The following is a 26,426-nucleotide window of genomic DNA, read 5'->3' as shown; positions in this document are numbered from 1 at the left end:
ATTATATATTTGTATTATTTGTTTAATCAAATATCAGAGTAGTTTTTTGAAACAATATGGTATCGGAGTCACTGTAGTTTCTTGGGCTCAATTTTTTCTAGCGACTTCGCCTTACTTTTTTCCTCCATTTTTTGTCGTCTCCGTCGTTCTTTCTCCAAATTTTGGTGTCTGCTCCTCCTTTCGCCCCTTCTGAATTTTTTTTCTCTTCATTTTCAATTGTCCTCATGGTTTAACAAACCTCTAATCAGACTTTCATAGTCCCTAAAGTCTCCAATCAATTTGATAATCCTACTCTCCAAATCGCTACCCAAAAACTCAATGATCATATTTTCCTTGAGTGGTCTCGGTCAACCAAACTCTTTCTATTAAGTCAAGGGAAAGATGAGGTATCTACGTGGGATAATAACAGAACCAGAAACTTCGGATCCTAACTTTGAATTATGGGAAGCTAAAACTCTTTAATAATGTCCTGGTTACTGAATTCAATGCAGCCAGAAGTAGCTAAGCCTTTCTTATTTCTCTCTACTGCAAAGGAGATTTGGGATGTTGTTACACATAACTATTCAAAGCAAGAAGATGCTGCCCAAGTATTTGAATTGATGAACAAGATTCATGCAACCAAACAAGGAGAATTCACAGTCACAACATACTAAAATACATTGAAGGTATTATGGCATGAGGTGGACATTTATCAACACATTGAAATGGAATCACCAAAGGATGTTGCAAAGCTTGCTGATTTATTGGAAAGACAAAGGATCTTTGAATTCCTTGCTAGCTTAAATCCGGAGCTAGATCAGGTAAGGAATCAAATCCTTGCAAAAGTTTCCCTTCATTGAATTGAAGGTATTATGGCATAAGGTGGACATTTATCAACACATTGAAATGGAATCACCAAAGGATGTTGCAAAGCTTGCTGATTTATTGGAAAGACAAAGGATCTTTGAATTCCTTGCTGGCTTAAATCCAGAGCTAGATCAGGTAAGGAATCAAATCCTTGCAAAAGCTTCCCTTCATTGAATGAAGTGTGTTCCCTTGTGAGTAGTGAAGAATCCAGAATTGGTGTTACGATGAAAACACCATATCATGATAACTATGCTCTCAATGTGGCTGAGGAGAACAATCCAAACACAAACAGGGGAGGAGAGAAAGATATAAGATGGTATGATTATTGCAAAAGACCTAAACACAAGAGAGACATGTTGGAAACCGAATGGAAGGCCACAAGGGAATAAGAATGGAAAATTTTCCAAGCCTAGCAAGAGTTTTCAAGCTGAGACAGTATAAGGCCTCACCTCTACTGTTAATGGATTTGTATCAGCTGAGGAGAATCTGCCTTTTATGAAAAAACAACTTGATCTTTTGTATAAGATCATGGGAAAGTCAGAGGTTACTCCCACTTCCACTTCTTATGCTTTTGCACGATCAGGTACACTCCATAAACCTCTTACAACCACTGTTGTACCTAATTCTAACTCATGGATCATTGATTCAAGAGCTAGTGATCATATGACCAAAGAATCCAATTTTTTCTTATCATATATACCTTGTTTTGGCAAACAAAAGGTGCAGGTTGTTGATTAAACTTTTACTCCAATTATTGGTAGAGAAAATGTGTCTCTTTCACCAAAGATTACCCTCACTTGTGTACTGCATGTTCCAAAAATGTCTTGTAACCTATTGTCAATCAAAAAACTTACCAAAACCTCCAATTGTTCAGTAACTTTTTTCCCAAATCATTGTGTTTTCCAGGACCTTAGTTCAAGGAAGATGATTGTCAGTGCTAAGGAGAGAAATGGCCTATACTACCTAGACACCGAGGAAGGAGGAAAAGTTTAGGGTTATCAAATAAAGAGGACTGTTGAAGGATTTTTTGAAAGCTATTGGCTGATGCATGAGAGATTAGGACATCCAAGTTTTGCTTACCTACAACGGGTGTATCCTAAACTTTGTATCAACCTAGATAACTCTAAGCTCAAGTGTGAAGTGTGTGAATTGGAAAAACACCACTGGGTTCCCTATCCTTTGAGTAATAATAAGAGAAGTGAAGTTTCTTTCTCTATTATACATACGGATGTGTGGGGACCTTCACGAGTAACTTGTCTTTCTGGAGCTAGGTGGTTTATCAGTTTCATTGATGATTGCAGCAGGACTACTTGGGTATATCTATTAAAAAGGAAATCTGAAACTATTAATATTTTGCAAAACTTCTACAAAATGATACAAACACGATTTGGTGTCCAAGTACGAGTGATTAAATTTGATAATCGAACTGAGTACTTCAATGAAAGTCTAACTACGTTCTTCTCTCAAAATGACAATATCCACCAATTTACATGTGTGGGGATGGCTGAACGAAAGAATAGACACCTCCTTGAAGTAGCTCGGGCACTTGTGTTTGCAAGAAATATTCCAATGACTTTTTGGGGGGATGCCATCCTTAGTACAGCCTATTTAATAAACCATATGCCTTCAAAAGCCCTTGACTTCAAAACTCCCATTGAAACCTTGAAAAATTATTTTTCCCATATACCATAGTTTGCCTTGCACGCCTAAGTCGCGCCTCCTTCAACAAGCATCGCCTAGAGTAAGGCGAGGCGTCTACGGTTCGCATTGGGCCGCCTTGCACCTAAGCATGCTTGAAACATGTCTTTCACAACTATGCTTATCTCATACTCGACCGGATATTGCCTTTACAGTTAGTATGGTAAGTCAATATATGCCTTCACCTTTTGAAATGCATCTCGAAGCAACTTATAAAATTTTAAGGTACTTGAAGAATACACTAAGAAAATAACTATTTTTTTAAGTAGAATAAAAAACAAGAAGTTGAAGTATACCTAGATGCAAACTAGGCTAATTCAATGACTGATAGGAGATCAACCTCAGGGTATTGCACATTTATCTGGAGAAATTTGGTTGCTTAGAGTCAAAAACAGAGTGTGATAGTCAGGAGTAGTGGGAGGCAGAATTTAGAGTGATGACGCATGGGGTTTGTGAAGTGTTGTGGCTTAGTCATGTCCTAAAAGAGCTGAGACAACCAACAATCTACACTTTGAAGCTTTATTGCGATAATAAAGTTATAATCAGTATTGCATATAATCTAGTTTAGCATGATAGGACTAAACATGTGGAGATTGATAGACATTTCATAAAAGAAAAATTCGAAGCAGGTATTATATGCACGCCATTTGTTCCAACTACACAACAACTAGCTGACATCCTAACCAAGAGACTTCAAAGACCAGTTTTTGAACATCTAACAAACAAATTGGACATGATAGTGTTGAGATTTGAGGGATATGATAGTTGTAGTATGCATTTTTGTATTTATGTTGTTTAGTCAACCCTGTAAATTAGGGATATTAGTTGAACAGTAATTATTTTTTCCTAATTTTGTATATTAAACTTTCCTATAAGAAGGAAACTGTATAGTTGTGTAAATACCATCTTAGAAAAGAAAAAAATATTCTTTTTCTTCATGGTACCAGAGACAGGTTGGGTCTTTGTTTTCTCCTTTCAAAAACCCTAGAATTCTTTGTCTTTTCTTCGTTTTTTCCTTCATCTGTTTCACTATAGCCATGTCTGAAAATTCGACTGCATCTCAACCAGCCCCTATTAAAATTTCTGAGACACAATCAACCCACACCTCGCATTTAGTCCAAATTACCACCATCCACCTGAATGGAGATAATTTTCTGCATTGGTCTCAATCGGTTCCTATGTATATACAGGGGCAAGGGAAGATAGGTTACCTAACCGAAGACAAGAAGGCACCAGGAAAGGAGTATCTGACTTATGCTACCTGGGATGCCAAGAAATCTATGGTCATGATGTGGCTTGTTAATTCCATGGATGAAGACATTAGCTCCAATTATTTATGTTATCCCACGGCCAAAGAATTATGGGATAACATTAACCTGATGTACTCTGATCTGGGAAATCAGTCTCAAATTTTTGAGTTAACACTGAAACTTGGAGAAATTCGACAAGGAAATGACTCTGTCACTAAGTACTTCAACTCACTGAAAAGGTTGTGGCAAGACTTGAATTTATACAACGATTATGAATGGAAATCCCCAGAAAATTGTAACCAACATAAGAAAACAATGGAGGACAATCGGATTTACAAGTTTCTTGTTGGACTCAATGTCGAGTTTGACGAAGTGCAAGGCAGAATTATTGGCAGATCTCCTCTTCCCTCTATCAGTAATGTTTTTTCTGAAGTTCGAAGAGAGGAAAGTTGTAGACTTGTCATGCTCAGAAAAAAAAACTACTGATGAGCCATTCGAAAATTCTGCTTTGGCTACTACAGATATTGCTGCCAACAAGGCCAGCAATTATCAGCACAGGATGGATGAGAAGCCTCGGGTTTGGTGTGATCACTATAATCAGCCACGCCATACTCAAGAAACTTGCTGGAAAATTCATGGCAAGCCTGCAAATTGGAAAAACAAAAAATTGGAAGGGAGGACTTCTCGTGTAACTCCATCAGCCAATGAAGCAGACCATGGAACATTCAACAAAAAGCAGATGGATCACCTTCAAAAACTGTTAAAATCTAATTCCTCATCTGGTATTCCAAGTGTTTCTTTGGCACAAACAAGTACTAATTCTAATGCCCTATCATGTTAAAATTCTGCTCCCTAGATCATAGATTCTGGAAAGTCTGACCATATGACAAGTTTTTCTTATCTTTTTAGTTCTTACTCACCTTGTTCTAGTAGTGAAAAAATCCGTATTGTTGATGGCAATTTCTCACCTATTGCAGGAAAAGGAATGATAAAATTTCTAAGAATATAACTCTTAAATCTATTCTTCACATTCCAAAACTTGCTTGTAATCTTTTGTTTGTGAGTAAACTATCCAAAGATGCTAATTGTCGTGTCACCTTCTTTGAATCTCATGGTGAATTTCAGGACTAGAGCTCGAGGAGGATGATTGGTAGTGCTAGAATGATCGAAGGGCTTTACTATTTTGATGAACTTTCCTCTAGTAATAAAAAAACTCAGAGCCTTAGTAGTACTAGTTCAAATTTTATTTGTGAACAAATAATGCGATGGCATTATAGACTAGGACATCCTAGTTTCTCTTATTTTAAACACTTATTTCCTGCTTTATTTAAAGATATTGATTGTTCATTTTTTCATTGTGAAAGTTGTTATTTATCAAAGAGCCAGCGTGCTACATATTTATTCAAACCCTATTTTGCCACCAAACCAGTTTATTTAATACATAGTGATCTTTAGGGACCATCTCGGGCTACTAATAGTACTGGAAAAAAATGGCTTGTGACGTTTATTAATGATCACACTCGTTTGTACTGGATATATTTGATAAGTGAAAAATCTGAAGTTAAGAAATTATTTAAGGATTTTTACACTATCGTTGAAAACCAATTTCAAAGAAAAATATGTATTCTTTGTTCAAATAATGGATCTAAATATTTAAATGAGCTCTTGGGAAACTTTTTGAAAGAAAAAGGAATTCAGCATCAATCTACATGTCGAGATACCCCTCAACAAAATGGCATTGCTAAGCATAAAAACAAACATTTACTCAAAGTAGCATGCGCCATAATGTTTTATATGAATGTTCCAAAATATTTATGAGGTGATGTTGTTTTAACCGCTTGTTATTTGATTAACAAGATGTCGACTCGTGTTTTAAAGTACATGACACCTCTCGGGTGTTCCAAATTTTTTTTCCTAAAACACAAATATACTCTAGTTTACCTATAAAAGTCTTCGGTTGTATTGTTTTTGTTCACATACCCAATAAATTTCAATCCAAACTTGACCCTCGGGCTGAAAAATGTGTTTCTATGGGCTATGCTCCAAACAAAAAAGGATACAAGTGTTATAATCCACAAACCGGAAAATTTCATGTTAATATTGATGTTTCTTGTTTAGAAAATCAACCTTACTTTCACAAAAAATTTCTCCAGGGAGAGAATCAAGGAGTTGAAGATAATTTTTGGGATTTTTATGTCCCTTTACCGAATACTATTTTACTAGAGTATTCTTCTCATAATAATTTAGAAACTCAAACTAAGGAATTAAATGTTCCAAATATTGGAAATATAGAAAATCCTAGCTTGTCCTTGCCTAGTATAGATGTTTCACAAACAAAGGGAGAAGTACTACAGAAGAATGTAAATCGTTTGAATTCTGAGTTTCAAGTTTATACTCGAAGGAAACTTCATCATCAAACACAAAACCCAACTATCATACTAGCATAAGATAAGTCAAACACTCCGAGAGATGGTTATCTAAATATTTAAGGTACTCTAAATCCTCCTATTCCTTCTAATACCATACCTTTGGATCTAGATGTGCCCATAGCAATTAGAAAATGAACTAGCTCCTATACTATGCATACTATCGCCAAATATCTCTCTTACACAAAACTGTCAAAAAATCATAGAGCCTTTCTATCTAAGATCTCTCAGTTGTTTGTTCCAAGAAATATACAGGAAGACCTTGATGATCCGAATTGGAAATTGGCAGTTATGGAAGAGATGAATGGTCTTAGAAGAAGTGGTACATGGGAAATTGTAAATTTGCCAAGAGACAAAAAGACAGTGGGCTGCAAATGGGTGTTTACCGTAAAGTGCAAATCTGATGGAAGCATAGAGAGGTACAAGGCAAGACTTGTGGCAAAAGGCTTTATACAGACTTATGGGATTGACTATCAGGAAACACTTGCTCATGTTGCAAAAATAAACTCTATTAGAGTTTTATTGTCTTTAGCAGTTAACTCCAGTTGGCCCTTGTACCAACTAGATGTAAAAAATGTCTTTCTCAATGGCGATTTAGAAAAAGAAGTGTTCATGAGTTTACCACCAGGCTTTGAGGAGAAACTTGGAAGTGACAAAGTCTGCAAATTAAGAAAGTCTTTGTATGGGCTTAAGTAATCCCCGAGAGCTTGGTTTGAACACTTTGGAAAAACTGTGACCAGCTATGGTTTTCAGCCAAGTCAAGCAAATCATACTCTATTCTATAAACACTCAAAGGAAGAAAAAGTTGCAATTTTAATTGTTTATGTTGATGACATGATTCTGGTGATGATATTGACAACTAGAAAGGCTCAAGAAGAGACTTGCAAAAGACTTTGAGATCAAGGACTTAGATATGTTGAAATATTTCCTTAGAATGGAGTTTACGCGATCTAAGGAAGGTATCTTTGTTAATCAGAGGAAATATGTACTTGATCCGCTTGGTGAGACAGGCTTACTTGGTTGTAAAGCAGTTGAAACTCCCATTAAGCCTAACTTGTAGTTACAAACTGCCAAATCTAAGGATGTGAAAAGTATAGAACAATACCAAAGACTAGTCGGAAGGTTAATTTACTTGTCTCATACACGCTCGGACATAGCCTTTGCAGTTAGTATGGTGAGCCAATTTATGCACTCTCCAGGACCAGAACATTTTGATGTTGTTTACATGATTTCAAGATACTTAAAAAGTACACCATGAAGAGGGTTATTATTTAGAAAATGTGGTCATTTACAAGCTAAAGTCTATATTGATGCAAATTGGGCAGAAAATATTATGGATAGAAGATCAACATTAGGTTATTGTACCTTTGTTGGAGGTAACCTAGTCACATGGCGAAGTAAAAAACAGAATGTAGTGGCTAGAAGTAGTGCTAAGGCAAAATTTAGATCTCTCACATGGGATTTGTGAAGTAATGTGGATCAAAAGGATACTTGAAGAGTTGAAGATTCCTAGTCCATCTCCCATGAAAGCTTACCGTGATAATAAAGCAACTATCTCAATATCACACAATCTAGCTCTTCATGATAGAAATAAGCATGTAGAAGTGGATAAGCACTTTATCAAAGAAAAGCTTGACAAAGGCTTGATTTGCATGACATACATTCCAACAATTGAAGAAGTTGCCGATATACTGACAAAGGGACTACATGGGAAGCAATTTGACAGCTTAGTTAGCAAGATGGCTATGGAAGATATTTTTAAACCAACTTAAGGGGGAGTATTGAGAAATTGAAGATTTGGTTCAATTAATAGAGATTTGAGGGATATGATAACTATAGTATACATCTTTGTATTTATGTTGTTTAGTCCACCCCGTAAATTAGGGATATTAGTTGGACAGTAATTATTCTTTCCTAATTTTGTACATTAGACTTTCTTATAAGAAGGAAACTGTATAGCTGTGTAAATACCATCTTAGAAAAGAAACAAATATTTTTTTTCTTCAGATAGATATTTATGCACCAACTTGAGGGGGAGTGTTGAAAATCTAGGAATATTGTTGTTATTTTTTAATGAAAATGATCAAATCTAATATTTATTTTTAAATTAGGATTTTATCCTGAAATTTATTTTTAAATTCAGATTTAGTTATAGTGAGTTTCCTTTTCTAATTTTTAGGGAAGTTCTTATTTTCTTGCTAGAGGATTCTCTATCTTTTAGGGAAGTTCCTATTTTCTAACTAGAGGAGTCTCTATATAAACTTATATTGTATCCTTCATACTTTTTTTTAGAAAAGAGGATTAATAAAAATTTATTTTCCTCAAAGCTTACATGAACCTTAACCTTCTTTATTGGAGATCAAATACCTCATCTTTACATCAAATCAAGCAACCCTTAACAGAACAACAAATACCATGAATGATACCCTGATGCTAATCACAAATGAAATTGGAAACAAGAATACATAAGATGCATGTGAAGAAAGGATATGTTCAGTCATCATTATTAATAAATAAAAATATAACAAACAATTTTAGAAAAGTTGAAATAGTTCATAATCTAAAATGAATGTAAGAATAAGGCTTGCACAGTAATGAAATATAATAATAAAGGGAAAACACCTTATTATGAAAATAATATGATGATTGCCCATTGGTAAGAGCACTCCAAGATAAAAGAAATTCAATGTTGCAAGGGAAAATATTATCAGAAAATTTGATAAAATTAGCAAAGCTCAGGAAACAACAATGTCCAGATCAGAGAGACTGAAAATACAAGGAGACTTACATTATGGAAAATATAGCAAATGCATTCAGGCATAAATCGAACATTTGAAGCTTCACCCCAAATGAGGAGATAAAGCCCAATGTAAAGAAGCTCTAACTGTTGTCTATCAGCACCTTGTGGAATCCTTCCATGAAAAAAAAACTCCCACTAAATTAAAACTTCAAGTGCTCATGTAGTAAAATGAAGAAGAGTACTAATTTCACTAATTACATTGAAGGCATTTTTTTATGATTTGAACTGAAACAGATCAACTTACTTGATATTATGTTTGCAATGCAAATAGTTGCACCACGAAAGATAATTCTCAAAAATTTTATTCTTCAAATCTGTCACAGTGTGTTCACTTAGCTGCAAAGCCTGCCATAAATTTTTCATCAATCTACAACTTTTGAAGAAAAAAATGCGGTTAAGGTATCCATCAAGCAAACAAAGAGGGTATATTAACCCACACACTGGATAAAGATTTATGTCCAAATGTTTATAACATTCGGAACAATAATTCACCTGGGCATATTCCTCGAGGTTCTTATCCCTGACGTCCATATTTGCAAGTAGCATTACTAAGTGCTCTCTTTGATTCGCCACATTACCTTTCTTCAGTCCCAAAAACACATGAGACAAAAATCAGCATCAGATGAACAGAACTATTGACTTTATTAGCAGTTTATATGATAAGGATAAAACAAGCAACAGTGGTAGTGGCAGCAAATTTAACCAGAAATACTACAACAGCATATCCCTCACAGAAAAGATACCACATACAAAGCATATCATGCAGAAAATTGACTAACATATAACTGTAATCTGTAGCTTTTTCATAGGAACAAGAAAAATTTATTAAGAAGTAAAATAGAACAAGAAACACTGAAATATCCTTCAAGAAAGCCATAGGAACAAAAACAATGAAAAATAAAGCTAAAAACAGCAGCCCTAACAAAACTACTTGTCCCGAAGGTGAACGCTCATGGCCTGAGAATAATAACAGAGGAACAACAAAGGATAACAGAACATATAAATGAAACTCAGGGGAAGAAGAATTCCCCAACCCCTCCTACAAGGCAGCTCCTTGCTTAGCCATGCAGTACACTACCTTGTCAGCAGACACACTCCAGATTTCTAGGAGGGATAATCTTGTGAATCCAAGCATTAATTTCCAAGGCCTTCCCCTTCTATGGCATACCCATGAGAGAACAACATTCAAGTCCCACTCCACATATTGGTAGTAGACTTCCTATAAGGATGCTCTATCAATCCTCACAACAAAGCTAGGATCCTTACCTCAAGGTTTAGACCAAAACCAGTTGGCCTAGACAAAACTTTAACCAACTACCTCTATGGTCATTGAACATTCTAACAACCCCTAGCAGAACCAGGTTACTCAAAAAAACAACCATTAAATTTTATCTGGGGATGCTAAAGAGAGACATAACTGTTCAACCTTGATGTTTGGATCCCACTTATGGTAGCCAAAAACCTCTCTCCAACTCAATATAATCAAGCTAATAGGAATGCCAGAGCACATCTTAGTATGGGACACCAAAAGAAAGGTGAAATAGTGAGCATTATTCAAAAAGTAATCATTAGACCACCTCTTATATATAGACATCCTGTCATTTCTCTCAATACAGATCAGCCAAAGAATTGATAGCATGTCCCAATACTACCACAAGAGGCTGTCCTCGTAAAGCCTGTAGATGTAGTCGAAAACGATAGGAAAGAGGGAATAAAGAAAGGAGTAAAAAACTTCTCGTCATAAATACAAGAATTTTAAACAAATATTTTTATTGCCTGAATAATTAATGAATAATTGTGTACAACCCTAGGCATTCATAGAGTCAATTCTAATACTAAATATAATAGGACAATAACCATAATCATGGTAGATATATTCCTAGTAAGAAAATATTAAATAGAAGCCTAAATAAAGTACAAAACTAATGTAGTAAAAGTCCAATTAGAATATAATAAAAATCAAACATAATAGAGAGCACTTTTTGGCACTTTATACATATAGTGGGTTTACATATGCTCCAGCTTGAAGAGAGGGACTGCATTAGATCTTATTATTTTTGCATTAAAGTTTATTATTGTTATATTATATTAGGGGTATCATTGTAATTTTCATCCATATGCTCTAGCTTGAGGGGGACCATTAGAGCTTATTCTTGTTGCATTAAAGTTTATTATTGTTATAATACTATATTTTGGGTATCATTATAATTTCTTATTTCAGACTTGTTGGACAACTAATTTTCCTAAAAGTTTGAGTTTTCGCATTAATGTCCACAAGGTATATCATGCTCTCCAATACTCTCCCTCACATGTGGTCCTATACCTGAACATGGAGAAAAAAACTAGAACGTAGGCAAACAAATTATGGACAATCTTTTTTGGACTTGCACATGGCTTAATAAATTAGGAAAATAAACATGTTGTGGTTTTGATACTATGTTAGACAGCCAATTTACCTAAAAGCTTAAAATGTTGGGATTTTACCCCTAATGTATATCATGCTTTCAAATAAGACTCAATATCATGAACAGAAGGAAGAATATAGGTAAGTCAACAGAACAAAAACCTAAACCTCTTCTATCTTTTATTTCTTCTTTTTTCTCTCTTCCACCCAAATCTTAAACTCACAGGCTTATAGTTTCAACTAAGGGTATAATCCTCAAACCCTAGTTAACATTGTGTAGAGACAGCCACTAAATGGAGGTAAATACTAGTTTGGTGTTGACTCAAAATCTTTTACGATTTTAGTAGAGATTGTTAAAGGCAAGGTGGTGGGTAAGGTGTTGGTTGAGGGGGCGAGTATTCTCATCCTATATCAAGTTTGGCAAGAAAGAACTTACCTTGTTATTGGATGGGGTAGAATCACGCAATGAAAATGTAGGACTAAACTCTTATAGGAAGGTATGGAAGGAAGGAGAAAGGATTTTCAAGATGGAAATGTGCAACAAGGCAAAAAGATTCCTACTATGCTTTGTTTTTCCAATGGAAAAGAAGATATTTACTTTGATATTCTCTAAGGAAAGAGGTTTTCTAAGGGGTGGAAGTTTCTCATTGCAAAGTCAGGGAATTTAGGGTTAGTCCCTCCTCACAGGATTGAACAAGAAGCACAAGGGGTTAGTCTTCTCATGTAGGGGAAAAAAGAGGGTCCCCAAGTAAGATAGCTTATTTGGTAGAGTTGGTGACAAATGATCGTGTTGGTGTGAGTGAAGCAATGTGAATTCAAATAAGAAAGGAGAAAATCAGCAAAAATATGGCACACCTTCAATAGAACCTTATGGGTAGATAGGGTGATTCTTCACTTAATAGTTCGGATCTATTCTCCTTAGAAAATTGAGCTATGTATAATTGGTGGTTGAAAGGGAACATTTATTTGGATTTGATGAGCGGTTCCCTAATTTTATTTGAGTTTGACCAAGGATCAAAAGGTGTTGCAAATGAGGTTGAGGAATTTCAAGGGAAATTGTTTGCATCTGGATAGGTGGTCTCAGGAAGTCGGTTATTTCAGGCATGATGCTAATGCTGAAGAAGTATGTTTAGGATTAATAAGGTTGTCTTTTCATCTATGAGGAAAGGATTTGTTTAAAAATGAGAGGAACCAGTACGGGGACTTTGCGGCAGTGGATAAAGACACAATGTCTCGACTTAATTTACAATAGGCAAGGATCCTCATTTACTCAAATGGGAGAGTGGTCCCAAATTCTTAGTTTAATGGTCCCAAGTATGGTGGGATTTTTGTGGTTTTCCATTCAGCTTTAGTGGGAGATTCTGTCATGGCTGATTGAGGTTGAAACAAAGCTTACTAGCTGGAGGTTAGAGGAAGAGCGAGGGGGCCTTCATGTGTTGGTGGGGAAAGTAGGAAAGGACGAGGAGTTGTGTGCAAAAGTGGTTGAAAGTGTGTCTTGCAAGGGATGTAAATTGGTCGTTATAGGAGTGAGGAGCACATCTTTTTCCTAACCTTGCGCATAGGTGGGAGTAGTGAGGTGGGTATCCCCCTTTAGTAGACCTTAGGAGAAATATGGTCGAAGTTAGATGGCCCTTCTATTTTAAATTCATTTTAAGCTAAGGAATGAGCATTACTTAGCCCAAAGGATGTGGGTTCTAAGTTGAATGAGGCCCACTACGAGATCAAAGGGCAGTTTATTTAAAAGGTGGAGTTCATTCTTGTGGCCTAGGCAAGGATAGGCCTATTGAAGCTCCTCATACCTCTTCATGTTCCCCTTTTTTAAGGGAGCTATCTAGTCAAAGAGCAAAGCCCAATTTTGTATTTAAATCCAAGGAGAAAAGAGCCCACAAGATGTTCTAGAGTTTTCCTCTCTATAGTGTGAGGAAGGGAAGCAAGCCTAACTTTTTCATTCCTCGAGAATCGAAGGTCACCTAAATCCTAGAGGGAGGGCTTTCCTATGTAAATGAACCGTTATTGGCCACAGCTACCAAATTCAAAAGAATGACTTTTATCTGTTGTGTTTTTTTTGGGGATAGACTCTCTTCTTCCTCTTGTCCTTCAAAGGATAAGCGAGAAATTCTTTGTTTGGTGCCTAATTGAGGACACTCAAAAGGAGCCAAAGGTAAGTTTTGATATAAGGCCTACCAATGTTGATAAAAGGTCATGAACTAGAGTTCTTATAGTTGTCGAGCATGGGAAATTTTGAACCAAATGAAGAAAAGGATTTCTAGCAAGTCCATGAGGGCTACAAGTGGTCCTTTAAGGATTATTTTCCAAGATGGCACATTGTCAATGTTCCTGGAATTTTGTCCAAGTGATTCGGGATACTCAAAGGATGAGGTAAGGTGGTAGGAGAGTAATTTGAAAAAATAGATACCCAAGGGTGTCTTCCACAAACTAGCTATCTTTAATAGTTTCATGGGGATGGTAATCGAGGGTTTTGAAAAGGAGATTATATCCCTGTAGGAGATGATGGAAGCTAGAAAGGGGGCAGTGTTTCATTGTTGAGAGAGAATAAGAAATCATCTTCTACAACCCACTTTGAGAGAGAGCTCCAAAAATTAGAACGTTTAATTAATTACAAGAGTACATCTGGGATAGAAAAGGAGCATGAGAAGAAAAGCGAGGAGCCAGTCTTAGCCACTTAATGAAGTTAGGAATCATATCTCAAATGTCAAAAAGGCAAATGATGGGAAGAAGCAAAAGTTAATAAAACCACTAGTTAGGTCTTAAGGACCTAATCTAGTCTATCCTCAAGAAACAAAGGTAAAATAGATGACTGGACAGCTAGTAAAAAGTCTAGGAGTAGGAAGATTCTTAGATTAGGTTGTAGTGGAAGCCAGTGGTTCGATAGGAGGCATCTTAGGTTTTTGGGATAATAGAGTGCTAAAGCTTCTTAAAATGTAAGTGGGAGTGTTCTCTATCCCTTATTGGTTCAAACATTGTGAAGATGGCTTTGTCTCGGTGTTTTTAGATGTTTATTGTCAATCCTTAGTAGGGAAAGAAAGGACTTTTGAGTAGAATTAGGTGTTATTAGAAGTTTATGGAATGATATCTCTAGTGCTTAGGAGGGAATTTTAATATGGTCAATTTCTTGGTCGAGAAGAGAAATTGTCCAAGACCATCTTTTGATACGAGGCATTTCTCAAAGATTATTAAGGAATTGAATTGAAGGTATCTTACCTATCAAAAAAAAAAATTGAACTTAAGGGATCTTCCTCTAGTTAGAGAGCCTTTCACTTGGCGTCATGGGATGAATTCTCATTCTACTTTGAGGTTAAAACCATTTCCTAGTGTTGAATGATTGGGAGGATCATGTTCAAGCATAGTTCAAAGCATTTTACCTAAGCTAATATCATATCACCCTCCTATAGTTCTTGATAGAGGTGGGATAAGGAAGCACAAAACTCCTTTTAGATTTGAAATTAGGTGGCTTAAGTTAGAAGCTTTTAAAGACTTAGTGAGGAGTTGGTGGTTAGGTTATAACATGAATGGCTCCTACAATCATATGTTGGCAACAAACTTAAGAACCTTAAGCAACACTTAAAAAAATGGAATAGTGAGGTCTTTAGGAATGTCATAAATAAAATAAAAATTAAAAAAAATAATAATTGAGGCCTTTAATAAGATTGGTTTTTGGGACTCTAAGGAGAGACAAGCTCCCCTTTCCTTGATAAGTTTGAGGCAAGAAGATTAGCAGTGACTGAATTCAACAAGTAACCTTGTTGGAAGACACTATGTGGAGATAGAAATCAATAGAAATTTGGTTAAAGAGAGATATAAAAATGTCAAATTCTTCCATAAAAGGGCCAACACTCGAAGAAGAAACTCCATGACCAAAGTGAGAGTGAATGGTGTATGTTTGTCTAAGGAAGCAAATATAATGGAGGGAGTTTCCAAGGCCTTCTAGTTACTTTTGTCCAAAACCAAGGATTGGAGACCTAGCATTAACAGGATGTCTTTTGAAGCGCTAGGAAGTGATGAGGCTAGGAATTTGGCAATTTCTTTCTCTAAGAAGGTAATTCTAGCAACCGTCTAGTTTGAGTTGGCATAAAACCCTAAGGCTAGACAGGTTTACCATGGCATTGCAGTAAATGAGTTTAGACTTTGTAAAACTAGAGGTGATGAGCTTCTTGAGGGAACTTTTTTATAATAGTTCTTTTAAGAGAAGCTTATATGTCACTTTTTTAGTTCTGATCACAAAGAAAGGTAGAGTTAAGGACTTGAAAGATTTTACACCCATTATCTTAGTTAAGGGGGTATATAAGCTTCTAACTAAATTCCTAGCTAATAGGCTCAAGAAAGTGGTAGGTAATGTGGTTTTAACTTATCAACATGCATTTGTAAAGGATAAGAAAATTTTGAATGCAACCCTTATTGCAAATGAGACATTAGATTGAAGGTTAAAAGAGTGTAGTGGGGTTATTTGCAAGTTGGACATTAAGAAAGCATATAATCATGTAAATTAGGACTTTTTGGTTATAGTATTGGACATAATGAGATTTCATCAAAAGTGGGTGAGATGGAGTAAATGGTGTATTTCTATGGTGATCCTTTGTTCTATTTAACAGGATCCCATCTAGTTTCTTCCAAAGATCTAGGGGTTTGAGGCAAGGTGATCCTTTCTCACCCTACCTCTTCATCTTGGCTATGGAGGCCCTAAGTAAGGATGTTGAGAAAGGCAATAGATGGGGGCTTCATATTAGCTTCAATATGAGTGGAAGAGGTGGGGAAAGTATGGAAGTGTCCCATTTGTTATTTGCTAATAACGTCCTATTTTCTTGCAATGCTAATCAAGAACAAATGGAGTATCTTGGATTTTCATGTGGTTTGAAAATAAATACTAGGCTTAAAAATAAATATGGAGATAAGTGAACTTATACCGATAGAACAAGTTGCATTTAATGGAGGATATTTCTTTGGTGTTAAGGTGCAAGGTAGAGGTCTTTCCCATTTCCTACTTAGGCTTACTCTTAGGAGCTTCTTACAAATCAGCGAGGGTGTACAATATGGTGGAAGAGAAACTTCAAAGAAGGCTTGCTTTGTGAAAATGACAATATCTTTCTAATGGAGGGAGACTTACTTTGATCAAGAGCACGTTGTCAAGTTTTTCCATTTATTTTGTATCTTTTTTTTATCATTCCAAAGAGAGAGTGATGTAGGACAAACCTAAGATGGTTGCCTACAATCAAATAGGTGGGTTAGGGTTTTTATCTTTTCGAGTTTAAGGAGAGGAACAAGGGATAAAGTTTATGGCAGCAAAATAAAAGAAAATAAAATATAGAGAGAGAAAATAAGGAAAAGAAGGGATAGAACCTTAGAGTCGCACTAAAGCCTCCTAGGAGTCTCACCTAAAACAAAATCAATGGAATCTCACCACTGAGAACTGCAAAGTATGTAAGAAAATGTAATATTATTAATTATCAATCAATACTTTGGGTTACATCAATTACCCTTATTTATAGGCTTTTCTAAGAAATCCAAAGTCTACTATAATTCTAATAACATATTATGACTCTAATTCTAATTATCTTATAACAAAGTTAGTTATTCCCAATTTGACTGCAATAAATGCTAATCCTAATTTAATTACAACTAATACTAATGTTCATCCTCATTAAGGTGGGCCTTAAATTGGAACAAATTCAAACAACTTCCTTTGAGGAAAATGAGAGCTCAAAGAAAAAGCCTTACTTGGTTGAGTTGGTCTATGGTCACAACTAGACAAAAAGAATGATGGTCTTAGCATCAAATATCTATACACACTAAACAAGGCTCTCCTTGGTAAATGGAGTTAAAGATTAGCTTCAAAGAGAGAATCCCTTTGGAAATGAGTCATAGTTGAAAATTTTGGGACTAATGAAAGGGAATGGTGTTCAAGATCAGTGAGAGACTACTATGAGGTGAGCCTATCAAAGGCTATCAGAAATGGGTGGGAAAACTTTAAAAGTAGATATCACTACATCATGTGTAACTAAAAGAATGTGTAACTAAAAGAGGGTAAAATTTTGGAAAGTCAAATGGTGTAAAGATAGTTCTTCGGATGAATCCTCCTTGGCACTTTTTTGTATAGCCATTGAAAAGATGATTGGACTGCAGAAATGTCGGAGCAAGTAAGGAAAGGGGGTCAATGGAATCCCCATTTCACAGACAATTGCATGATTGGGAGTTAGAATAAGTGAGGCCCTTTTTAGAAGACTACAATCAGCCTTAATAAGAAGGGATGTGGAGGATAGATTGGGTTGGAAGAAAACAAAGTGCAACAAATTCTCTATTAAATCCTACTACTCTTAATTATCTGGGGGAAGAAGTGAGGCTTTTCCTTCAAGAATAGTGTAGAATCCTTGGGCTCCTATAAGGGTGAGTTCCTTTGCTTTGGAAGATTTATGGGGTAGGATTTTAACACTTGACCAACTCAGAATTTGATGAATAGGTGCTACATGTGTATAAGGGAAGAGGAATTAGTTGATCATTTGCTTCTACATTGCTCCAAAGCAAGAACTCTATGGTTGATATTTTGTTCTCTTTTAGTGCGACCTAGGTTATACTCTTTAGTAAGAAAGACCCTTATGAGTTGTCATAGTTATTATGTGGGGATGGAGAGGAAGAAAGCTTGAAAGGTCACTCATGTGTGTACTCTAATTGGGTTAGAGTGTACATAGGTAACCATTCCATAACTATGATAGGCTTTATTGATTGGTGGAGCTAAAACTAAGTGGAGGGAGGTTGGTTTTTTTTCCCTCCCCTACTTTTACTTGCTTGATGGCACTCTTTGCATACACCGAGTATACTTTGTTGCACTCTCATTTAGACATTGTCAATATATTCTCTCTTTCACCTATAAAAAAGCATCATCAATCATTCTTAAAGCTTACCATGGAAACCACCTCATTCACATAAAGTAACTTCTCATTCATAATTTCATTAGCTATCAAATATGCATCAATAATCATCTTCACCACAACAAAGTCCCCTAGAAAGGAAAGATAGTCCCTAGAGTACCTAATGAAAATACTTAGGGATGACCCTAGCTAAAATCTCATACAAGGTGCTTAGCAAGTTAATGAGCTTAAAATCTTCAATACTAAAGCTAAGGGCTCTTCTAAGATCAAAAGCAATAATTATGGAGTTGGAAGTTTAATAACCCACTTGTGCTAAAATTCCTCAACAAGTTTAACTAAATGCTCTCAAGGTAAATAAACTCTTGATAAAAAGCTATACAAAGGTCATCAACTCCAAGACTTTGTCCTTATCTACAAGAGAGTGTTTCTTAATTTATCCTCCAAGAATGATCACTTCAACAATTTTACTCTCTCCTAATACAAAGAATCTTAAGATTTATCCTCAAATAAAATCCAAATCTCAATCCCAGAGTGGAGTGGTGTTGATCTGAACCCTGTCAAGTAAGAGTCATACTGCATTTTCGTACCATTAATTGAAACAATTGCAACCACAGACTATCTTTCAACACTTTAAGACTGGTCACCCTATTTGACCCTAGCCAGCAAGGGACTATACTTTTTGCCTCAGGTTCATGAGAACCCATGATGTATTTGGATCCTACAGGACAATTTTGAAATTGATCAAACTTATGTTTTGATATGCTTATATTTGCATTTGTATCTAACTTGAAAACATGCAATATTTGAATTATCAGATACTAAGAATCTTCTGATTCAGTTCCAATTTGACATCTATTATTTGTAAACACATAACCACCTGCTTTATATGCAACTAATTTTCACTATGTCACAATTATGTGTCTCTATTGTTGAGCTCAACAGTTAAAGTTAAACCATTTCAGGTGAGTACCAGTTGCATGATGAGTGAACTCTAGCTTATTCATTTGCAGATTTTTAGTTCAAGAGAGTTAATTTCAAGAAAATAATAGCTCCATAGTAAAATATCCACAATATGTCTCCACTTTCAGGGGGAAAAAGCAGTGTAACTTGATTCCAATGTCTCTGAAACATGAAGAAGGAATGCTCAGAAGCATGTTAAATTCTGAATGAACTTACTCCCAGGCTGACACCACAATTCAAAAAGGATAATATCTGTTGTGAAGTGTCAATAAAGCCAAATTGGCCCTTGAGACCAATGGGTACAGCTACCTCCTCCATCCAAGGATCAGACATCATTCAAGTACAGTACTGAGGGCTTACTCTAAACCCCACCAAGTTAGTTCAGCTATTGGGTAGAGATGTTAGCATTTCTAGAGGGCTTACTGCAAACTAAAGCTTTGTGTCTATCCAACCAAAATGCAGAAGGAGATATTGCTGCTGTTGTTATTTTTTGGTTGCCTAAAAAGTTCAATATTTAGCTTTACAAAATTATAGATATTGCTGGAGGTGGGGGCTCCTTCTCTTGGTTCCTTGCTCAAGTAACCATATTGCAAACCAATTAGACAATCAAGGAGAAAAGCACTCAGTTTCTTTTGTTGAAGTACCCTCTAGGTGTGTCAAGTTTTGTCATGTGTGGGCATTGCTTCTCCTGCCTTAGTCTATGCAGATAGGATTTTCTTGTGGAGCAATATACATTTCTACTTTCTGATCACCAATTATACATCTTGAAAGGGTTTCTCATCCTCCTCTGTATTTATCATTCAATGTAATAAATATATTTGTTTCTGATCCAAAAAAGAAAAAAAGACAGGATGGGTCAAAGCCAGCCTACATCCACTGACACCCACTCCAAAGTAGAACAGATCCTATGGAACAAATGATACAGTGCATGAAATAGAAAAGCTGAAAAAGGCTTTCCAAATTTGAAGCTACCTGAAATCCAAATATTGAAGAAAGCCAATCAAGGATATCAGTAAAAGATTGATCCCTGTCCTCCAACATTATTGAATTGTCATCAGGGGCGCTAGGAGTGGAACGAATTCTAGGCATTGGAAGATTGTCCACAGTACGCAGAGCACGAATTGCAGCTTTGATCTGAAAAAGTGAACAAGGTAGCAATCATAAATTAAGAAATAAATCTAATGAGCACAAAGAAAACCAAGATTACATAGCCAGCACATATACAACCTCTGGAAGCTTCATAATTGGTGATTGGACGCCAAGAGTATAAAAGGGTAGAATGTTATAGTGTTCATACTGTTTCCTTCTCTTTTCAACTTCTTTGGCATATATTTCGGTCTGCAATAACAATGTCAATTGAGAATCCACATATCCATTATGTTACTTTCCACACGCAAGTAAATATTTAAACATCCGAAGAAGGATAATAAATTTTATACAAAACAAACCTCTTCTTCAACTTTCCCAGTAGGTACTACTGTTTTCAGCACATCATACAATACTGTTGCAATCTGATAGATCTTAGCCATTTCCTCCCTTCAGAAGATAACAAAAACCATAAGAAAGAGATAAATAAACAAGAACAGCTACAAGACTCAACATGAACTGCCCATAACAATGCTTCAGAATCAAGGCTTACGGTTTTTTTGTATATTGGCCTTCTTTGATATTTTTCTCATAAAAGTTCTGGTAAAACTTCTGTATTTCTCTTGGATCATTTCTTGCAAGCTGAGGATGCGTTTCCTCTTCTTCCTGCAACCAAGAGTTTTGGATGTTGTGAATCTGGTTCTAATCGATTTTCAAACCTCTGATATAATTTTAATGGATGCTAACTATTGAAAAATTAATTATTGTTTAGATAACAAACTGACAAACAATTAACATCAATGTCCACCCTTAATTATTTCCATACCAGCAGATCGTAACATGGCTAGAATTCTATGTCATTTCATCACAACTTGAAGGCCCATTTCCATCACAACCAATTATAATCTTCCTCCTTCAAATTCCAGTACCCAAAACAAAAGAGAATTAAATAATTATTTTTGTTGGGAGCTATTTCCAAATTTCATTCCTCTTCCTCTTTTCCTTCTGTCCTTTTGGAATAATGGCTCATCCCTATACATTTCCTTTCCCTATTAATAAATAAAAAATTTTATTTGCCATCAGGAAAATAAATGAATAAAATAAAGAGTACCCCTTATCAGACAAGATAAACAAGAGAAAGGTGGGCAAAGCAAATTCTTCTTTAACAGTTTATATTACGAAATAAAATAAAATAAAAGATCATATCATACCCAAAGTATCAAATCCAAATATTTATTTTGCATAATATCTTGGTACAACCCTCCATATCAGGTTGAGTATCCACTGAACTCGTGATATAAGACTGGATACAATAGGGTTCTGGACCCTATCATGTTCTGTATTGACTGAATATATATTGGCAGCACCAACCAGCCATGGATAACAAATAAATCAAGAATAACCACATACACTTATTCACTTTGAATTGTAATTCCCATAAAAAAATGACATAAACAATGTCCGTCCAATGTATTACTGAGATGCAAATCTAATCAATTCCACTAGCTTCTATAGTTTTAAGGATTATAATACTTATCATTAAAAAAGAAACAGGGGAGAAGATCCCATGCTAAAATTTATTATCTCAGAATTCTTCAAGCAAACACCCTCATTAATTCATGAATTCCAAAATACTTCAAACAAAAAACTACATGTATATCAAGAATATGGACTATGATTCAAGGCTGTTGAGTGAATCCTTGACTGATTCCTTTTACAACCAACCTGGACTTATATCTCTCAACTGTCCCATCAGCCTTAAATTTCACCATAAATATGCATTTACAACCCATTGTCTTCTTCCCAGGAAGTAATTCCATAAGTTCCTATTTTTCATTCTTGTTCAAAGCTCTCATTTGCTCCTGAACTACCTCTTTCCACTTGAGATTTTCTAAGGCCTCCTATATTGTGAATAAGGATAGAATTTGGTTTCTTATTTGATTTATTTTTGTTCAATAAATCAGGGTATTTCATGATAAGTCCTGAAAATTAGGGAGATTTGAATTTTCTGTTTCTTTTTTATAGTTTAATTTTGAAGTCAGTTTGTTACCTAGATTTTAGGAGGAGATTGGATCCTAGTTTGTAGGAGAAAATCAAGCTAGTTGTTTTCTGTTGGGGTCTATTTATTTGGCCCCATAAATCCATCTAATGAAAAATAATAAAGTTTCAATTCCTATTTTGTCTGTATGGGCCAAAACTGCCATATGGAGCATAACGAGCAATGATGTGAAGCTAGAGGAGAAGAATCTTTGACTAACTCTTCAACCCAGCCGAGGGCAACATCGTCTTAATCATTAGCCGCATTTCAAGCTGGTGATAATCCTTCTAGGCAGATCACGACACACAAATTAAATGGAAAGAACTACCTCCAATGGTCTCATCAGCCAAGTTGGTGGTGTGTGGAAGAGGCAAGCCCAATTATCAGACCGATGAAACAAAGGCACCAGAGAAGAATGATCTGAATTATTCCACATCGATCATGGACAATTCAATTGTCATGGCATGCCTAATCAACCCAATGGGCACAAAAATCAGTCAGACTTGTTTGTTCTTATCAACAGCAAAGGCAATATGGGACATGGTTAAGAGAAATTACTCAGATCTAGGCAACGCTACCCAAATTTTCAAGTTGAAGTCAAGGATCAAGGAGATGAAACAGGGAACTATGGACGTAACACAATATTGTAATGACCTACAAGCTATCTGGCAGGAATTAGACCTATTCTACGAGTCAGAATTAGACTATGAAGAGTATAGTATGAAGCAGAAAAAAATTATTAAAAAGGAAAGAGTTTTTAAGTTCTTGGCAGGTCTAAATAAAGAACTCAATAAAGCAAGAAGAAGAGTTTTAAGAAGGGAGCCATTTCCATCCGCAGATGAAGTTTTTTAAAGGTAAAGAGAGAAGAAAGTTGTAGAAAGGTAATGCTGGGAGAAAAAGGGACTACTAAGAGTTTGTTGTGTCACATGAGCAAAACACTAGAAACCCTGGTGACCAGCATAGCAACCAGCATGGGGAAAGGCCATGGTGTGAGCATCACAACCGACCTGGACATACTAAGAAGATCCCCTGGAAGATCCATGCAAATCCAGCCACCTGGGCACTTGGAGAACCTACAAATGGAAAGAGCTTTCAAGTCTAGAGCACCACCAACAATCAAGCCACTACAAACCAGAATGAAAACAACTCAGAAAATGCTCTTGTCAAATTCAGCAAGAAGCAAATTGAGCACCTCTACAAACTACTTAATTCACCATTGTCCTAATCCTGTTCAAATCAAGGAGGTAGTAATTGTTCTACAGCCCATAAGGTTACCTTTCTTACTGCTCTCAATGCTACAAATAATAAAGAAGATATGTGGATTGTCGACTCTGGGACGTCGGACCACATGACAGAGTATGTAACATATTTTTATTCCTATGTCCCTTGTTCTAGTCACCAAAATATTAGAATTATGAATGGTTCACTTTCTCTGTTGCAGAGAAGAGAATGATGTCACTCTCAAATTCTCTAAAAATCCATTTTGTTTTACATGTCCCAAAATTCCTGTAATATACTTTCCGTTAGCAAATTAACAAGCGACCACAATTGCATAGCTAAATTTTTTCCTTCCAATTGTGAGTTTCAAGATCTATCTTTGGGGAAGACGATAAGGAAAGTTCGGGAATGTGACGACATCTATTATCTTGAGGACTCGATCATTGTTAATGGACAAGGTCAAGTTGCAAGTACTGGATTAGGTTCTTTATCTTGTGATAACGAAATAATGTTATCGCACTATAGATTAGGTCATCCTAGTTTTTCTCACATGAAATCTTTGTTTCCCACTTTGTTCAATTACAAAAATGTTTCTCATTTACAATGTGAAACTTGTCAACTTGCCAAACATCACCTTAGTCCTTATCCTACCCGACCCTACATAGCTTCCCATCCTTTCGCACTTATTCACAATGTCATTTCGGGTCCTTCACATGTTCCAAATTTAACTAATACAAAATGGTTCATTTCTTTTATTGATGATCATACACCCATATGTTGGGTTTACCTCTTGAAAGAAAAATTTAAAGATGCCCAAACTTTTATACAATTTCATCCCATGGTTAAAAATCAACTTCAAGCCCAAATCCAAATTTTACAAACTGATACTGGTACTAAGTATTTTAATTTTGTTCTTGGCAATTATCTATCTACTCAAGGAATTGCTCATCACAATTCTTGCACTAACACTCCACAACAAAATGGAGTTGCCAAGTGCAAAAATCGACATCTCTTAGAAGTTGTCAAAGCATTAATGTTCACCACTCATATGACTAAAAAATTTTGGGGCAAAGCTTTTCGTACTACTACATTTCTCATAAATCAAATGTCATCCCGTGTTGTAAACTTTAACACTCCTTTATCAACTCTTCTTACCACTTAACCTTCTTCTCTTTACCATTCCCTTCCTATAAAGATCTTTGGTAGCACGGCTTTCACTCTTGTTCCAGATCATCATCATTCCAAATTGGACCTCCGTGCCATTAACTGTATCTTTCTAGGCTACTATTCCACAATAAAAGGGTACAAGTGTTATGATCCAATCTCACGAAAATTGTTTATTATTAAGGATGTCATTTTTTAAAAAAACAAAGGTTTTTTTCCCAACACCACTCTTCAAGGGGAGAATTTGAGTGAAGACCATTTTTGGGAAATTTCTCTTCCTATCTTAGGCTCACCACTGTCACAACACTCAATCGAACCTATAGTACCATTGGAAAAATCAAACATAGGGGGAGAAGATGGTTCACTACTTGCAAACCACCAATTGAATGAACTTTTTGTCTATCCTTAGCAACCAAATCCTCAAATAAAAGAGCATGTTGCACCAAGAGTTCAACATGAATCTAAATCAAAGAGAAAAACATCAATAGGTAATAAAATTCCAACTCATCTCCAGAATATCATTCTGAAAATCTTGATCTTCTCATTGCTCTTCGAAAAGGAGTAAGATCTTGCATGCTTCACCCTATTTCAAATTTTGTGTCCTATCAGAAATTATCACAATCTCTCTATGCATTTATTTCTAATCTTTCACATGAAGAAAACCCAAAAATATATAGGAAGCTATGATGGTTCCCCAATGAAAGGTAGATATTTTGGAAGAAATGAGAGCTCTTAAAAAAAAAGTGGAACATGGAAAATTGCTTATTTGCCTAACTGAAAAAGACCAGTCGGATGCAAATGGGTCTTTATGGTAAAATACAACTTTGATGGTAAAATTGAGCGACATTAGGCAAGATTGGTAGCCAAAGGTTTCACACAAGCCTATAGTATAGGCCACTTGGAGACTTTTGCTCCTATTGCTAAACTTAATTCAATAAGGATTCTTATATCCTTGGTAGCAAACAAGGATTGACCTCTACACCAACTAGGCATCAAGAATGCCTTCTTAAACGAAGACCTTGATAAAGAAGTATATATGGATCTTCCTCCTGGATTTTCATATGGTCAACAAGTGGGCAGGGTTTGCAAATTAGAGAAGTCACTTTATGAGCTCAAACAATCCCTTAGAACTTAGTTTGGAAGATTCACTAGAGTTCTAAAAAGGTTAGGGTTCTCTTAAAGACATTATGAGCATACTATGTTCTATAGGCACTCTCAAGAAAGAAAGGTGAAAATTTTGATTGTTTACGTAGATGACATAATTCTTACAAGTGATGATGACCTTGGAATGAAGAAATCAAAGGAGACATTGATTGATGAATTTGAAGTGAAGGATCTTGGTAGTTCGAGATATTTCTTGGGGGTGGAAGTTGTTAGAAGCAAACTTGGAATTTTTGTTTGTCAATGGAAATAAACATTAAATCCACTTAAAAAAACAGGGATGCTTAGTGGCAAACCTAGTGAAACTCCTGTTGGTCAAAACAAAAGACCTAAGTCTTTGGATGACGAAGCACCAATAGAAAGAGGGAGGTTTCAAAGATTACTTAGTAGGCTAATTTATTTCTCACACACTCGCCCAAATATAGCCTTTGCAGTTAGTAGAGTGAGTTAACATATGCATTAACATATAGAATCTCACTTGGAGGTTGTGTACC

General features: G+C 35.8%; 1 protein-coding gene across 1 annotated transcript in view; it reads right to left on the bottom strand.

Annotated features, from left to right (window-relative positions):
• LOC100242081 (callose synthase 7) overlaps positions 1–26,426 on the bottom strand; it is an 84,220-nt gene that overhangs the window by 43,556 nt on the left and 14,238 nt on the right. Inside the window, exons 3-9 of the mRNA XM_010658818.3 lie at positions 20,905–21,017; positions 20,714–20,801; positions 20,493–20,603; positions 20,238–20,399; positions 9,513–9,602; positions 9,265–9,365; positions 9,009–9,132 (exon numbers count right to left, since the gene is read on the bottom strand). Of these exons, the coding sequence (XP_010657120.1) occupies positions 9,009–9,132; positions 9,265–9,365; positions 9,513–9,602; positions 20,238–20,399; positions 20,493–20,603; positions 20,714–20,801; positions 20,905–21,017 (789 nt within the window). The remainder of the gene's footprint in view (positions 1–9,008; positions 9,133–9,264; positions 9,366–9,512; positions 9,603–20,237; positions 20,400–20,492; positions 20,604–20,713; positions 20,802–20,904; positions 21,018–26,426) is intronic.

The sequence above is a fragment of the Vitis vinifera genome, chromosome 12 (genome assembly GCF_030704535.1).
Source record: "Vitis vinifera cultivar Pinot Noir 40024 chromosome 12, ASM3070453v1".
NCBI lineage: Eukaryota > Viridiplantae > Streptophyta > Magnoliopsida > Vitales > Vitaceae > Vitis > Vitis vinifera.
The sequence above is the reverse complement of the archived record's forward strand: the minus strand, read 5'-3'. Positions and strand labels throughout refer to the sequence as shown.